General features: G+C 48.1%; 1 protein-coding gene across 1 annotated transcript in view; it reads left to right on the top strand.

Moving 5' to 3' along the window:
• The first annotated feature begins 227 nt into the window (after positions 1-227).
• The window catches only part of LOC142312004 (uncharacterized), a 151,697-nt gene continuing 135,705 nt past the window's right edge, over positions 228-16,219 (top strand). Inside the window, exons 1-6 of the mRNA XM_075350878.1 lie at positions 228-271; positions 685-829; positions 917-1,096; positions 1,170-1,293; positions 1,377-1,474; positions 2,987-3,077. Of these exons, the coding sequence (XP_075206993.1) occupies positions 752-829; positions 917-1,096; positions 1,170-1,293; positions 1,377-1,474; positions 2,987-3,077 (571 nt within the window). The 5' untranslated portion in view covers positions 228-271; positions 685-751. The remainder of the gene's footprint in view (positions 272-684; positions 830-916; positions 1,097-1,169; positions 1,294-1,376; positions 1,475-2,986; positions 3,078-16,219) is intronic.

Here is a 16,219-nt window from a genome sequence, read left to right as displayed (position 1 = left end):
GTGTTCAAAATGCAGCCTGAAGTTTTCCAGATAGAATAAACATTGTTTTTCTAAGTCCACGTGGTCATAGAGGTGATTATAATAGAAGCGGGGTCTGGAGGTAAGAGCTCCAGATGGGGGGAATACAGGAGGGCGAAGCCACAGGAGGAGGGGGTCGGAGCCTGCATGATTATAATGGACAGGAGGAATCATCACCACGCCCACTAACCTGGAAGGAGCCAGTACATTCTAGGCTCATCCATATATCTAATGTGCGGCTCTGCAGGAGGAGGTATGTGGAGAGTCCCCATTACTGGGCGCATTAACCCCCTCAGTGTTGCGCCCACACTTCGGGAGACAGAACGTGTTCCCGTCTGTGCGGCTCTATCAGGAGATCTGTCTGTATGGGATTAGATTATGTCACTTCCCTCCTGACGCCGCTCGCTGCTCTGTTACTGTACAGTCTCCATTATGGCCGTTGCCCGCTCCATGTTGTCACTATCAGGAGATGTTAATGTTCTACCATTATCTGTTTCTGACGGCCCCGGTTTTGCCGTCTGATCTCTGTGGAGGTTCCTGCACTCTATAGCTTTGTCTTGTTTTGCCCAGGACTGGATGTAGTGATCATGTGAAGCCAGTAACAGCTCCGGAGATTTCTTACATGGGATCTTTCTGATGTTACATCTTCATCTTCTCCCCATTCAGGTCTCTACAATATCGGATCATTTCAGATCTTCTATATAAGAGAACTTTCCTGATTGACCCATCAAGGATGGATAGGGACAGGGACAAGATGGCGGAGAGGATATTACACCTCACCCTAGAGATCCTCTTCCGGCTTACTGGAGAGGTGAGAGATTCTGATTACGTCACATTACACCATTCTTATCTGGAAATATCTGCATTGAGATTTATTAATGTGTCTCTCCATAACCAGGATTACACAGTAATGAAGAAGACCTCTAGTGAACGCTGTCAGGGCCCTGTGTCTGAGGGATGGGGAAGACCCCTGAGCCCAATCATGGGGCCTCCATCTCACCCCTTGATACATGAGGACATCAATGACCAGAAGATCCTAGAACTCACCTACAAGATGATTGAGCTGCTGACTGGAGAGGTGACACTGCTGGGACATTATACAGTAACGCTATGAAGGGATTGGGGGATGACGGTATCATTGTATGTGTCAGGTTCCTATAAGGTGTCAGGATGTCACCATCTATTTCTCTATGGAGGAATGGGAGTATTTAGAAGGACACAGAGATCTGTACAAGGACGTCATAATGGAGGATCCCCAGCTCCTCACATCACCAGGTAATAGACAGGGCTAAATACACACGGTCTATAATTATCGGTAGGTAAAGAATGAATTCAGTCCCTGTATGTGTTTCCTCCAGTTCTATCCAGTGAGAGGACAACACCAGAGAGATGTCTCCATCCTCTTCTTCCACAGGACTGTAAGCAAGAAAATCCCGATGTTCCTCAGGATGATCAGGTAGATGGAGAGAAGGAGTCATGAAATCTCCCTATGATTTGTAGACGGCTGTGAAGGTCTTGTGTTCATTCTTGTTTTATCCCCTAGTATTATACACTGAATGGACAATGTATTTGCAATTCCGGTCTTTTCCTGATATAAACTTTTCTAAATGGAAATTTGACCAGTATCTCCAAACATTGAGAAGAAAATTCAGTGATCAGTTTCTGTGGATCACTTCCAGTGTGAATCTATAGTAGAATGGAAATATTGAGTCATCTGATCGACCTTGAACATTTAGTACATTTAATTGAGATTATACTGAGAATATTGTGATAGAGATAAAACATGCAGGAAAAAGTGGGTCTTATGAAGATAAATGATATGAACGATGATATGATATGGATATGCAAAAAACTGCATCTTCAAATAGAGTAAGTGTGAACAGGTGGCAACTGGTAAAACTACATGAAACACAAACAAAAGGGATACAGCAGCACTCTGTAAGTGCCAAGATATACGCAAACAAAGAATATATGAACTTTAAACTGCATGATTGCTATATAAATATGAAGGTTCTTTGCCCCAAAATTGGCCAATTCTTGTATGCCCATATTGTATGCCCATCAATCGCGGCAAGGCGACATTTCTCTGACCCTATATTAGTATCATGTCTCTCCTGGACTAAAGTTCTACAAATATATGGGCAGATAGGATCTTGCAGTAATTAAAACCACCCTGTGGCTGATGAGTGGAGAGAAAGGAGTGACAGGAGTTCATCCACAACCATTCTGAAGAACAGTCAGTGCTCAGTCTTGTACTCCAGCTGAAGACACTGATGATACAGCTAAAGTGTCTGAACAAACAACTCTTCAGCTCAGGAGATTACCTAGGACTTGTAGGCAATCAATATCATCTGTTCATGGCAGAAATTCACTTATGACAGAACAATGCTCAATGTTACTATGGTCGGATAGTCATGAATTGCTTCCAGAAATATGACAGAAGTGTCTCTTGCTTCCGTGGGCTTCACAGTCTTCAGATATTAGTCCTATAGAGCATCTCCAGGATGAGGTAGATCGGGCAGGTCAGTACCTCCGTCTTATTTGTGGCAATTGTAAAAAGCTGTCCTGTCCTCAAGGGCCAATATTCCTGCAAACGATCTACACAGACTGGAACTGATGACAAAGAATTGCTATAGTTCTGAAGAGCGAAGGTGAATGCACGCGCTACTAGATGGGGGTCTGTAATAATGTGGCCATTCAGTGTACGGTTTATACTAGGTGGAGATGACAGGACAAAGCTGATCATAGACATTAGATGTTGTCTGGATCTTCTCACAATTTTCTGGTTATGGAGACTGCTGGTTACAATTAGGAGGCGACAGGTTGGATTATACAGGAGACCTGCAGCTCTGTGATATCTACTGCTGTCAGTTTTGGTCGTTTTGTTAATTTTTGATCTTGTCTGTTTTTCTACATAATTTTTTTACGATTACTCCATCTATCTGTGACTTTTACAATATTTGATCAGGGTGAAGATCTGACCCATATTAATACTACAGAGACATATGTGAGGGGTGACGAGTGGTGTAAAGAGGAGATTCCTACAGATAACCGCACAGGTGAGTAGTGACCACTAAGTGCAGAGAAGTCACAGGTTTTACTCAGTCACCAATTGTAGATTTATGGGCTCAATTCATTGAGACTGGTGTTGTACATGTCATGTAATATATGGGGCCACTGGTGTAAGATGGGCCTAATTCATTTAGAGGTGAAAGTCAGGGACTGGAGAACATCTCTGGAGTGAGTTATGCCACTAGTGTGGTGAATTTTCATGAAATAGAGAAATAGAGAAGTTGGCATAGCCATGTACCATCCTGCTTAAGCGCCATCCATTTTTTTAAATTGGGTATTTTTTATTAATATTTTCCAACCACATATATTTATACACATACAAAGACAAAAAAAACAGGTTCCCACCCTCCATGTCCTTCACACCATGCACCTCGGTTTCTCTCATAAACACTCTACATCATTATTGAAACTTGGGTCAACCACTGCAATTTTAGCACATTCCCATTTGTTCACGTTAGAGTAATGATTCCCTCCCACCACAAAAAATTAAGCTTATAATCCTTACACCGACTCGTTTCACGTTCTCTGATAGCTGTATGACTTTACATCCATAAACCCCTATTTTTATATGACGTCACCCCAGTATACTCTCTGATCACATGTATGTTCCCCCTCCCATCTGTATTCTGTTATGTTGTTTGTAAATGTATTCGATCCCTAAGTAAATTAACAGATGCCAATCCCGGGGCGATGAACCATGTGTCCCAAATCCTTCCATTTATAAGAGGGCTGCTCTCTGAGGATATACTTTTTTTTTTCCTAATGAAATAATATGATTGACTTTGGATTACTAGGGGAGTTCATCAATAATGTGTAGCAATCATCTTTCTGGCAGCATACAGGACTCTAGCAATTGATATTTTCCCATATCCGTCCACAAATATTTCCTCTACATATCCTAGAAGACATATCACAGGGTCCCTATCCACTGTCACCTCCATTACCAGGTGAATTATATTTGAGAGCATTGTCCAAAATGTTTGAAAATGAGGACACGTCCACATCATATGCAAAATATCTGCATCTTCAGCGGTACACCTGGGACACCCAGAGTCTGTGCGTATTCCCGTCTTGTACATCCATAGTGGTGTTCTATATACTTTGTACATGATATAAAATTGTGACAATCATCTGGGCTCACTAAGCGATAGTTTGGGGGCATAATCCAGAATGGAAATCCCACATTTTTTCTGAAATAGGTTCACTTAGCCACTTTTTGCCTTCAAAGGGTGTTTTACTAAAAGCATATTCAAAAGATGTCCATAGTTACTGATATAAACCACTTAATATTTCTCTGTGATCCCATCATGTCCAGCATTAAATCCATTTGTATGACAATTGGAGAGGACCTTTGTTGAATGTCAAATGTATAGCGTAATTGAAGAAACCTGTAAAATATGTTTTGATGTAAAGAATATTCCTCTTGTAGTTGGCGCCCGAATGTTTTAAAAGTATCCTCATCTAGAAGTTGAGAAAGGTTCCAAATCCTAACCCGTTGCCAATATCCAGGGCCTTGCAAGTTAGAAATTCTAGAAGCTCTCATTATTTTAAATCAAAGAATATTTTGTAAAAGCAACTCTCACGGGGTCCTTCTCTAATATCACACAGCCAACAGAGTGAGAGATGGATGAACAATCCAAATAACATTTTATTCCAAGCAAAATCAGACGGTCCATCAAATAATCCACCATACAGAGGGTAAAATAGTCCAGAAACACAGATATAGTCCAGTAAGCGATAAATGTCCAGGTCTCTCTGGGGAGCCTCAGCTTCTCCCACAGAGGATGAATTTTCCTGCTTCTCTCTTGAAGTTCTCAGACAGACTGAATAATCCTCCAGGTAAGCAGAGAGTTTAGGTGGATCCCAAGCCCCCTCCACTAGACTTAGGAACAAAAACCCGGCAGGGGGTGAGTAACCTGCAAACAGGACAATGTACACACAAGAAATACAAAGAATGGGCAGGAACCTACCCAAAATTATACACAACCCTCGATATTCCACCATCACAACCTCTCCCTCTTCTTAGTAAGTGAGTATGCCATGAGGTCTACACAGACCTCTGGCCACCTCACTTAAGTCCATGTTGCTCAGCTGTGGCTAGTCCCTTGTACAGCGGTAGGGTTGGAAGGACAAGCTTCCCTTTGTGTCCTCCTTAACTCAAACTGTGTTTCCTGCACCCACAAATCGACATTGTAGATCCACATCATTTCCTAGGAGAATATCTGCAGGCAGGCCACTCATCTCCCCAACCACACATTGCTTGACCCGAAAACCAAAGTCCAGATCTACAGTCACCTTTGGGATATTCCTCCTTTGTCTTCCAGCTGATTCAATAACAATCTCTGGTCAATGATGTCTCTCCACTGGCCGAACCACAGGGGATCAGCTATTGTGAGAAATGCCCCGGAGTCACAAAATCCAATGACTCTGTACATCCAGCACAACCTCCTGTAAGTGCTTACTTTGATGGTAAGAGGAACTCGGGGCTGTGGCTCGCACCCGATAAACCCCTAGTGGTCAATCATGAGTCTCTGAGCCATTAGGCAAGTCAACTTGAAGGGGTTAGAGCTCTTCCCCCATTGTATTTGGCTGTAGAGAATGAACAGGTCGATTTGGTGCAAGGTCATTCCTCAATCGACTAGTAGGCAAGTGTTTTGTAAATGCCCAGGCTGCCCACATCGATAACATATGTGCTGCGTCATACTCCTTCCAATGTGCATTCTGGAGAAGGCAGTAGGAGAACCTGGTGACAAAGGCCGGAGGCCATACACTCCAACAGAGGCATCTATAGTGCAGGGGTCAGCAGTACACTCCAGTAGAGGTGGTGGTAGCTCTTCCTCAGGCATGATGGAATACACAAAATGCATCGGACGAGATGGAGGAGCGTGGGGGTCCCACCGAGTCCTTGTGGGACAACTGGATTGCAGGTACACAAATTGCCTGCACCCATAACATCTTCTCACTGTGATTCCCACAGGGCGTGATTGGAGCTGTTGGGGTCCAGGATTTTGAGACCTGGATGTCATCGGCCTGTGGCTGGGTGGAGGGGCTGAAATAACCTGAAGGGGCCGAAGCGCATGAGCAGGCTGTGGCTTATTGTCCAGAAGCCTCCTCCATTGCAGTCGGATAGTAAGGGCCTCATCAACCAGGGCTGTAGCTCTATCCAAGGTGTGCGGTGTGCGCTCTCTTACCCATTCCCGTATTTCTGAAGGGTACTTGTAAAGAAATTGTTCTATAAGAAATACCTGTATAACATCTTCCACAGTGAAGACGTTTTCCGCTTCCAGCCATCTCCGACATGCCTCGGACATCTTATGGGTATACATTCTAAAGGATCCCCTCGTGGTGCATGGGAGGTCTCGGAAATGTGCCCTATGTGAGTCTGGGGTGATAGCATGGTAATCAAGGATAGTACATTTTACAATGTTGTAATCCCAGTTCTGTTGTGAGTCAATGGTGTTATAAGCCTCCGCCAGGCTTCTGTTCAGGAGTCCCATTAACAAACGCATCCAGCCAGAGTGGGGCACCTCCAGCACGGCACACTGCTGCTCAAAGTCCTTTAAGAACCCTTTCACATCTCCGAAAGCCTCATCAAATGGCTTGAAGTCCACCGGGGTGATCCGTACAGGCTCCTGGCTTTACACTCCAACTCATTTTACTCCTACTGCCGGACTCCATTGCTTCTTGTCTCCTCTGTGCTCGGCAAGCAACCTCCTCCTTATACTCCTGAGAGACGCCTTGGTCCAGAACCTCCATCTCTTCTTCGAACCATACCAACCACTGGCTTTTTGGAGCAGGGATTCCCGTCCTCAGTGCTTGTCTGTCAAACATCTGGAAGGAGGGGGTCTGTCTCGCACCCGCCAGTAGATCAATTAAAGCCTCTTTACTCAGTCCCTGGGAGCTCAGGCCCAGATGTCTGTCTCTCTGCTGTAGACTGGATGCGGTCCAGTTTCTGTACTCACTCTGTGGGTGGATCTCCATTGGGCTGTGCTCTGTTGATTCCACTGCTGCCACCAGTTGTCACAAGGTCCTTCTCCGATATCACACAATCAACAGAGCGAGAGATGGTTGAACAATCTAAAGAACATTTATTCCACACAAAATGAGACGGTCCATCAAATAATCCACCATACAGAGGGTTAAATAGTCCAGAAACACAGATATAGTCCAGTAAGCGATAAATGTACAGGTCTCTCTGGGGATCCTCAGAGAGAAGGTATGCACACCAGTGACTATGTAAGAGGAATACATGGAAAGTAGAAACTGCTGTGTGAATACTGGCCTGAAAAATACACTAGCTATATGTGAAAATGAAAATATGACAATGGAATCTGCACAACCGCCGTGAACATATGAATAAAGAGAAACCCAGCTACTGAATTGATCAATGTAACAGAGCCCCAAAACCTCGTCACGGTATTCTCTTACATTGGGGTCTCTAGCTAATGTGTGTCCTCTCATGCCGTTAAAAAACTTACCGTGTATGGGAAGCTGAAACCCAGGCTATATATGTATAATGTGGACCGGCAATAGGTATGGGCTGGGTCGGGTTCACAAACGAAAGACTACAAACAAATTAGCTAGGGACCCCAATGTAAGAGGGTACCGTGATGAGGTTTTGGGGTTCTGTTGCATTGATCAATTCAATAGCTGGGTTTCTCTTTATTCATGGCGGTTGTGCAGATTCCATTGTCCTATTTTCATTTTTACATATACTGTATTTTGCGGATTATAAGACGCACTTTTCCTCCCAAAAATTTGGGAGGAAAATGAGGGGTGCGTCTTAAAATCCGAATATAGCGGTACCTGGGGGTCCTGTCTGTGCAGCGATCGGGCGGCAGGGTGCCTGTGGCTGCGTGCAAGCGGCCGGGCACCTGTGCTTGCGTGTGGGTGACAGCGGGGTACCTGTGGCTGCGTGCGGGCGGCAGTCGAGTGCCCGTGCCTGTGCGCGGGCGGCAGTCGGGTGCCGGTGCATGAGCAGCAGTCGGGTGCCTGTGTGCAGTCGTTAGCCGAGTGCCTGTGTGCGGGCGGCAGCCGGCACTGACAGGCACCCGGCTGCCGCCCTCACACAGGCACCAGGCTGCCGCCCACAAGAAGGCACAGGCACCCGACTGCTGCCCGCATGCAGGCACAGGTACCCGGCCGCTTGCACGCAGGGTGTGTGGACAGCCTGCTGGTTGCCACTCTGTGCGTGCGTGCGGCTGTGCAGCAGGTTACCCAGTTTATCCGCGGTCCCAGTTTCAAAGGATGGCGCCGGGAGCGGGCGCGTGCACAGATGGAGCTCTTGGATGAGAGCTCCATCTGCGCACTCGCCACTCCGGGAGTCAGCGCATGCGCAGATAGAGACCTTGGATGAGAGCTCCATCTGCGCACGTGCCGCTCCAGGTGTCAGCGCGTGCGCACATGGAGCTCTTGGATGAGAGCTCCATCTGCACATGCGCCGCTCCAGGACCCCGGACACTGGGACACTCACCGCACCGGCCTGCTGCACGACTCACCCGCCGCCGCTGCTGCCGCCACCACGGACGCCGCGGCTCCTGCCACTGACCCGCCGCGCCTGCCAGCACAATCTCTGCCTCCTGTGACCCCGCTTCACCACCACTGCTGTCCCCCTCCGGTAAGAGAACACTGGAGTATAAGACGGACCCTATTTTTATTTTTTTACCTTTTTTTTATGTCTAAATTTGGGGTGCGTCTTATAATCCGGTGCATCTTATAAAGCGAAAAATACGATAGCTATTGTATTTTTCAGGCCAGTATTCACACAGCAGATTCTGCTTTCCATGTATTCCCCTTACATAGTCACTGGTGTGCATACCTTCTCTCCATATATTACAGGATGGGCACAAGGATGGGGCACATTATTACAGAATGGGCACATACTGTACCTATAGGATGGACACATTACTACATTATATGTGCCCATATTGTCCTCTGTAGTAATGTGCCCATGTTGTGCCTTGTAGTAATGTGCCGCTGCTGTTGCCAGCTCCGCAAATCATTCAATTGTAGTAAAGCGCTGACGACAACAATGGCCACCCCTGCATTGGCCGCGATCACTGAGGGGTCTTTGTGCCTGCAGTCCGCGAGAAGCAGGTTAGAGGACACCGCGGGAATGGAGGTCAGGTGAGAATATTTTTTTGCGGGATCCTCACTTGAGTATAAGCCAAGTAGGGCATTTTCAGCATAACAAAATGGGCTGAAAAACTTGGCTTTTCCTGTGTGTGTATGTATATAAACTACCTGTAGCACCCAGCGTTGCCTGGGATAGCAGCTAAATGTCACTCTCACACTCTCCTATTCTGTCTGTCTCTTTCTCTCTGTCTGTCTCTGTTTTTATCTGTCTGTCTCTGTCTCTCTTTGTCTCTGTCTGTCTCTCTCTCTATCCATCTCTCCACTAAAATCAAATTACCTCAAACATAAGCTTCTTATACTAAGAATGTCCTTTGTCACCTGTAGCATCCAATCAGCTCCTATTAATGATCTGTAGCTCCCATCTCTATTGACTTTAATTTAAGCAGTGTTTTTGGCAAATAACTGTAAAGAGCGGGGTAAAATTTTCCTCTCAATACATAGTTTATGATGCTCCCTGAGTCACACGAGGCGGCTGTGCAAAATTTCATGATTGTAAATGTGACAGTGGAATTCCTTTAGCAGACACACACGCACACACACACACACACACATTCATTCATTCATATATACACACAAACATATACACATTCATATATATATACACACATATATACACTACCTACATAAATAAACATACACACACATATGCACAGCCACACACGTATATACCGTATTTTTCGCTTTATAAGACGCACTTTTGTTCCCCCAAATTTTGGGGGAAAGTAGGGGGTGCGTCTTATAATCCGAATATACGGGGGGGGGGTGTGTATATATATATATATATATATACACACACTACAGAGTCCAGGGGAGGTGCGGGCAGCTCTGGAGCTCTGCTGGGGGACTTATGAAAGCTGGGAGCAGAAGCCTTTGATCTCCTGCACCCGCTCATATAATATGCACAGCTGCTGTCCACCACCATGGTGCTGAAAGTGCACCGCGGCGATAGGCTGGGGCAGCAGTGTATATTATATCTGCCTGCCCCTTCTTTGATTGCACATGCCCCCTCCCCCGTGTTAGCTATGTCCCCTATGCTGCTGCAAACAGTAAAATAATAAACTTTTTACTCACCTCCTCCAGCGTGTCTGCCAGGCCTCCCTCCTGCTGCTGTGATAAGGCACAAGAGATTTCACTCTGCCGTGCCGATCACATGACCGGCCGAGAACCAGGAAATGCAGGAGGCCGGAGCTCAACCCCGAGGAGGGGACACAGACAGGACAATGCTGGAGAAGGTAAGGAAAGTTTATTTTCCTAAAAGCAGCAGCATGGGGCGATATATAACACAGGGAGCTGTGTGCCAGCAATAGTGGGCCATGTGCCGCTACATGGGGCCGTGTGCCGCCACATGGGGCCATGTGCCAGCAATAGTGGGCCGTGTGCCGCCACATGGGGCCATGTGCCAGCAATAGTGGGCCGTGTGCAGCCACATGGGGCCGGGTCCCGCCACATGGGGCCGTGTGCCACCACATGGGGCAGTGTGCCGCCACATGGGGCCGTGTGCCGCCACATGGGGCCATGTGCCAGCAATAGTGGGCTGTGTGCAGCCACATGGGGCCATGTGCCCCACATGGGGCCATGTGCCAGCAATAGTGGGCTGTGTGCAGCCACATGGGGCCGTGTGCCACCACATGGGGCCATGTGCCGCCACATGGGGCCATGTGCCAGCAATAGTGGGCTGTGTGCAGCCACATGGGGCCGTGTGCAGCCACATGGGGCCGTGTGCCGCCACATGGGGCCGTGTGCCGCCACATGGGGCCGGGTGCCGCCACATGGGGCCATGTGCCAGCAATAGTGGGCCATGTGCCAGCAATAGTGGGCTGTGTGCAGCCACATGGGGCCATGTGCCGCCACATGGGGCCATGTGCCAGCAATAGTGGGCTGTGTGCAGCCACATGGGGCCGTGTGCCACCACATGGGGCCATGTGCCGCCACATGGGGCCATGTGCCAGCAATAGTGGGCTGTGTGCAGCCACATGGGGCCGTGTGCAGCCACATGGGGCCGTGTGCCGCCACATGGGGCCGTGTGCCGCCACATGGGGCCGGGTGCCGCCACATGGGGCCGTGTGCCGCCACATGGGGCCATGTGCCAGCAATAGTGGGCTGTGTGCAGCCACATGGGGCCGTGTGCAGCCACATGGGGCCATGTGCCAGCAATAGTGGGCCGTGTGCAGCCACATGAGGCCATGTGCCAGCAATAGTGGGCCGTGTGCAGCCACATGGGGCCGTGTGCAGCCACATGGGGCCATGTGCCAGCAATAGTGGGCCGTGTGCAGCCACATGAGGCCATGTGCCAGCAATAGTGGGCCATGTGCCGCCACATGGGGCCATGTGCCAGCAATAGTGGGCCGTGTGCAGCCACATGGGGCCGTGTGCAGCCACATGGGGCCGTGTGCAGCCACATGGGGCCGTGTGCAGCCACATGGGGCCGTGTGCAGCCACATGGGGCCGTGTGCAGCCACATGGGGCCGTGTGCCGCCACAGTGGGCCGTGTGCCGCCACAGTGGGCCGTGTGCCGCCACAGTGGGCCGTGTGCCGCCACAGTGGGCCGTGTGCCGCCACAGTGGGCCGTGTGCCAGCCACAGTGGGCCGTGTGCCAGCCACAGTGGGCTGTGTGCCAGCCATAGAGGATGTGTGCCAGGCATAGGGGACATGTGGCATCACTGGGCCATATCCAGATTCAGAGGGCTAATTTTAGGATGGGGGGGGCTATGAGGGACATATACCCTATATGATTTGTCAGACGGACACTGGCATTATAAGACGGACCCCATTTATTAAAAAATTCTCTATTCCTTCACCAAATTTGGGGGTGCGTCTTATAATCAGGTGCGTCTTATAAAGCGAAAAATACGGTATGTTATATATACATATATATATATATATACATACACACACACAGTGTGTATGTATATATATATATATATATATATATACACACACACACAAACTCAGCTTTATAGATTAGATAGATGTTTGTGTGTATGGTGTGTGTATAGATCTACTATAGACTCACATTAGGTGTTACATTTAGTCTTCATTCCACAATATTCATTTACCTATAAGGTGTGATGAACATGTAACAACCCTATCTGTTACCAATGCGGATGTGATGTGAGGTAATTGTGCTGTCACAGATGAGAGGAGCAGGCTCTCTCATGTTATTTCCAATGCTGGAGTGATAGGAGGTTAGTGCTTGGCAGAATACTGACAGCCAATGAGTGTGCAGAGGGCGGGGCTGGATACTGACGACGGGAGGTGCCAGCTGTGACTGTGAGGTTCGGCAGACAAGCACAGGAAGATGTCAAGTTTGCTTGAGCTGCAGGTAAATAAGTGTGGGTGCAGAGAATAAAGTGATAATTCAAGAAAAACAAAAATAAAAAAAAATATATAGGGGTGTTTTAGATGACAATACAGCATAGATTAGCTTAAAAAAATGTTGTAGTTTATGGTCGGACAACTTCTGAAATAATGAGTTGGGCCGATAAGATGCTGGTGTGGTGGGATCTTTTTAGATGAAATCTCCGATGTAAGCTTTGAAGGTAGAGCCCAAGATAAATGTGAATCCAGCCTTAAAAGTGATCCAAAATCTTATGTAGCCCAAAATCCCAGTACTGTACAATCACATATGGGATATTGTCACGTTCATGATAAAATAAGTATAAATTGCCCCATGATTTGTTACACAATTTAAGTTGTGGAAATGTAAAATCTGAGGCTAAAATAATAATTTAATTATAAAAATGTATTTTTTTTTTACTGCCCAATATTAAACACATTCTGTGACACACGTGTGGTGTTAAAATGCTCAGTGTCCGCCTAGATGAATTATCTGAGGGGTGTATTGTGTAAAATAGTAATTTATGGGGGACGCTGTTGTTTTGGTACCTCAGGGGCTCTGCCAATGTGAAATTGCACTCGCAACCCGTTCCAGCAAAATCTGAAATCTAATATGGCGCTCCTTTCTTTCTGAGCTTTTTACTGTGGCTGAAAAGTAAGTTCTGACCACATATGGGTTATTCACGTCCTCAGAAGAAAATGGTCCCTGCAGTCTATTGTGCAATTCCTCTTCTTATTCCTGTGAAAATGAGAAACTTGAGCTAAAGCAACATATTCATGGAACAAAATGTAATATTTCATTTTAACGGCCCCGATATTATAAAATTCTATGAATCCCGTACAGGCTTAAGATGGTCATTACACCCATTCATAAATTCTTTGGGAGGGTGTAGTATCAAAATTGGGGTCACTTGTGGGGTTTTCCGCTGCAAATGCAGCATAGTGTCCTCAGTCTGTTCCAGAAAAAAATTTAGGAAGGTGAGAAAAGGCTTCATGGGAAGAAGTTAAGACCATAAATCAAGTCACTGCCATTCAAGACAATCTTACATATTAAAAATAAAAACGTACACAATTTCCATCATTTTAATTTGTTCTGATCTGTAGGTGCTGCCTCGTCATTTCTACAGCACAATGAACACAGAAAGAAAAACAATAAATAATTGCAAATTGTTTTTTTTTTCTCCCTATTGGAGTTGTATTTAATGTTTTCCTTTACGTTGTGTGGTAAAATGAATGGTGTCATTCAACGCTAGAATTCATCCCATATATATATATATATATATATATATATATATATATATATATATATAATTGCCTTATTCTGTCTGTCTGTCTATCTTACTCCAAAATTACATCATTACAGTGACAACCATCGCCACACCGCACACACTAAAGAGCCTGCGACCAACGGCTCAGCTAAGGGAACAGCACGAACTACGTCGCGACAGGACGACGCCCGACACCTTTCCCCGCACCCCGGGAGCCCACACCGGGAACCCAGCTGAGACATACCCTTGCGTTGCTGGGATCGTGCCTATAGCCGGCGTAAGCTGATAACCATGGTACACATCGAGTAACTAAGCAAAGCGCTTTGCATAGTTACTCGATTGTGTACCATGGTTTACCAGCGTAACTCGGCTCCACCCCCCCTCCTGCACTCCGCCCTCCGCATGTATACACTGAACACACACACACACGAATAGTTACCTGTCCCCAGCCATGCAGTCCTCGGCACTGACGTGCTCAGCGCCATGGCCCCGCTGGGCTACACCCCTCCCCCCCCCCGCACTCCGCCATCCGCATGTATACACTGAACACACACCTCGGCAGTACTGCTCCCATCATCCCCGCACACACGCAGGCCCTACCGCTCCGATCATCATCACTGCACACACCCCGGCACTACTGCACCCATCATCCCCGCACACACGCAGGCACTACCGCTCCCACCATCATCCCCGCACACACGCAGGCACTACCGCTCCCATCGTCATCCCCACACACACCCCGGAACTACCGCACCCATCATCCCCGCACACACCCCGCCACTACCGCACCCATCTTCATCCCCGCACACACCCCGGCACTACCGCACTCATCATCACCGCACACACAAGCACTATCACACTCATCATCACCGCACACACAAGCACTACTGCACTCATCATCATCCCCGCACACACACAAGCACTACCTGAGTGAAGTCTCCGGTGACAGCGCGGCTCACTTCAGTTGCTACATGGAGCTGACACAGAGCAGTCGTGTTCTACGGCGCTCCCTGTCAGCTTCATGTAGCAGAGCTGAAAGCGTCGTGTGGATTACTTCGGACCTGGATGGGTGTTTGGGGATTAATAAAGTGGTAAATGAGGGGGGGGGTTGTCTTTTATTCCAAATAAAGGATTTTTCATTGTGTGTGTTTATTTACTTTCACTTACAGGTTAATCATGGAAGGTATATCGGGGAGACGCCTGCCATGATTAACCTAGGACTTAGTGGCAGCTATAAGCTGCCATTTAACTCCTTATTACCCCGATTGCTACTGCACCAGGGCAATTCGGGATGAACCGGGTAGAGTCCCGGGATTGTCGCATCTAATGGATGCTGCAATTTTAGGCGGCTGCTGGCTGATATTGTTAGGGTGGTGGGCTCCCCATAACGTGGCGCTCCCCATCCTGACAATACCAGCTTTCAGCCGTGTGGCTTTATCTTGGCTGGTATCAAAATTGGGGGGGACCGCAGGTTTTTTTATTTATTTATTTATTGTACCGCACGATATAGACCTGCCCGCCGGTGGCAGTGATTGGTTGCAGTGAGACAGCTGTCACTCAGCGTGGGGGCTTGCCTGACTGCAACTAATCATAGGCGCCGGTGGGCGGGGGAAGCAGGGAATACGAGATGGAATAATAAACGGCCTGCATTTTCAAAAGCAGGAGAAGCCGCCAGAGCAGTGTGACAGCTGTGCAGCGCCACGCCGGTGATCGGTGAGTATGAGAGAGGGGGAGATGGAGGGGGGGAGAGGGAGGGAGAGAGACCAGGAGCGATTTTAAACTATTTAGATCGTTCTGCTGGACATGCTGAGCATGCGCAGTAGAACGTGATGGGATTCGTCAGTGGATTCCGCCGCTTAGTGCATTGCGGCGGAATCCGCCCCCATAGACAATCATTAGACACCTTGGCGGATTCTAACGGAATCCGTCAAGGTGCGATATTTTAACGACCCAAAAAACGCTACATGCAGCATTCCCTCTGCCCGATGCTGCGTCAAATTAACGACGCAGCGTCGTCCAGCTGATGTGTCGCGGGCGGGGAGGAGGGTGTCAGCACACCGCGCTCACCCCTTCTGCTCGGGTCCGGCTGCTCAGTGGTGGCTCGAGCCGTGGGCCGGATCCCGGGGGTTTCCTCGAGCGGCACTCCTCGCCCGTGAGTGAAAGGGGGGTTGTTTGGGGTGTTGGGATAATGTCCGTGACGCCACCCACGGTTGTGGTGATGTGTAGCACCACCGCTGCTAAATGCGGGGATCCCGGGGATGGTGATGGGGAGCAGCCAGGTGTTGTGTTGCCCCTCCGTGGGTAGGGGTTGGTGATCCCGGGGCCCGGTGATGGCTTGGGAGGTGCAGGGCTTGGTGGGCGCAGGGACGCGGGGGCAGCGCTGTGCCTTG

The sequence above is a fragment of the Anomaloglossus baeobatrachus genome, chromosome 5 (assembly GCF_048569485.1).
Source record: "Anomaloglossus baeobatrachus isolate aAnoBae1 chromosome 5, aAnoBae1.hap1, whole genome shotgun sequence".
NCBI classification, from domain to species: Eukaryota; Metazoa; Chordata; class Amphibia; order Anura; family Aromobatidae; genus Anomaloglossus; species Anomaloglossus baeobatrachus.
The sequence above is the reverse complement of the archived record's forward strand: the minus strand, read 5'-3'. Positions and strand labels throughout refer to the sequence as shown.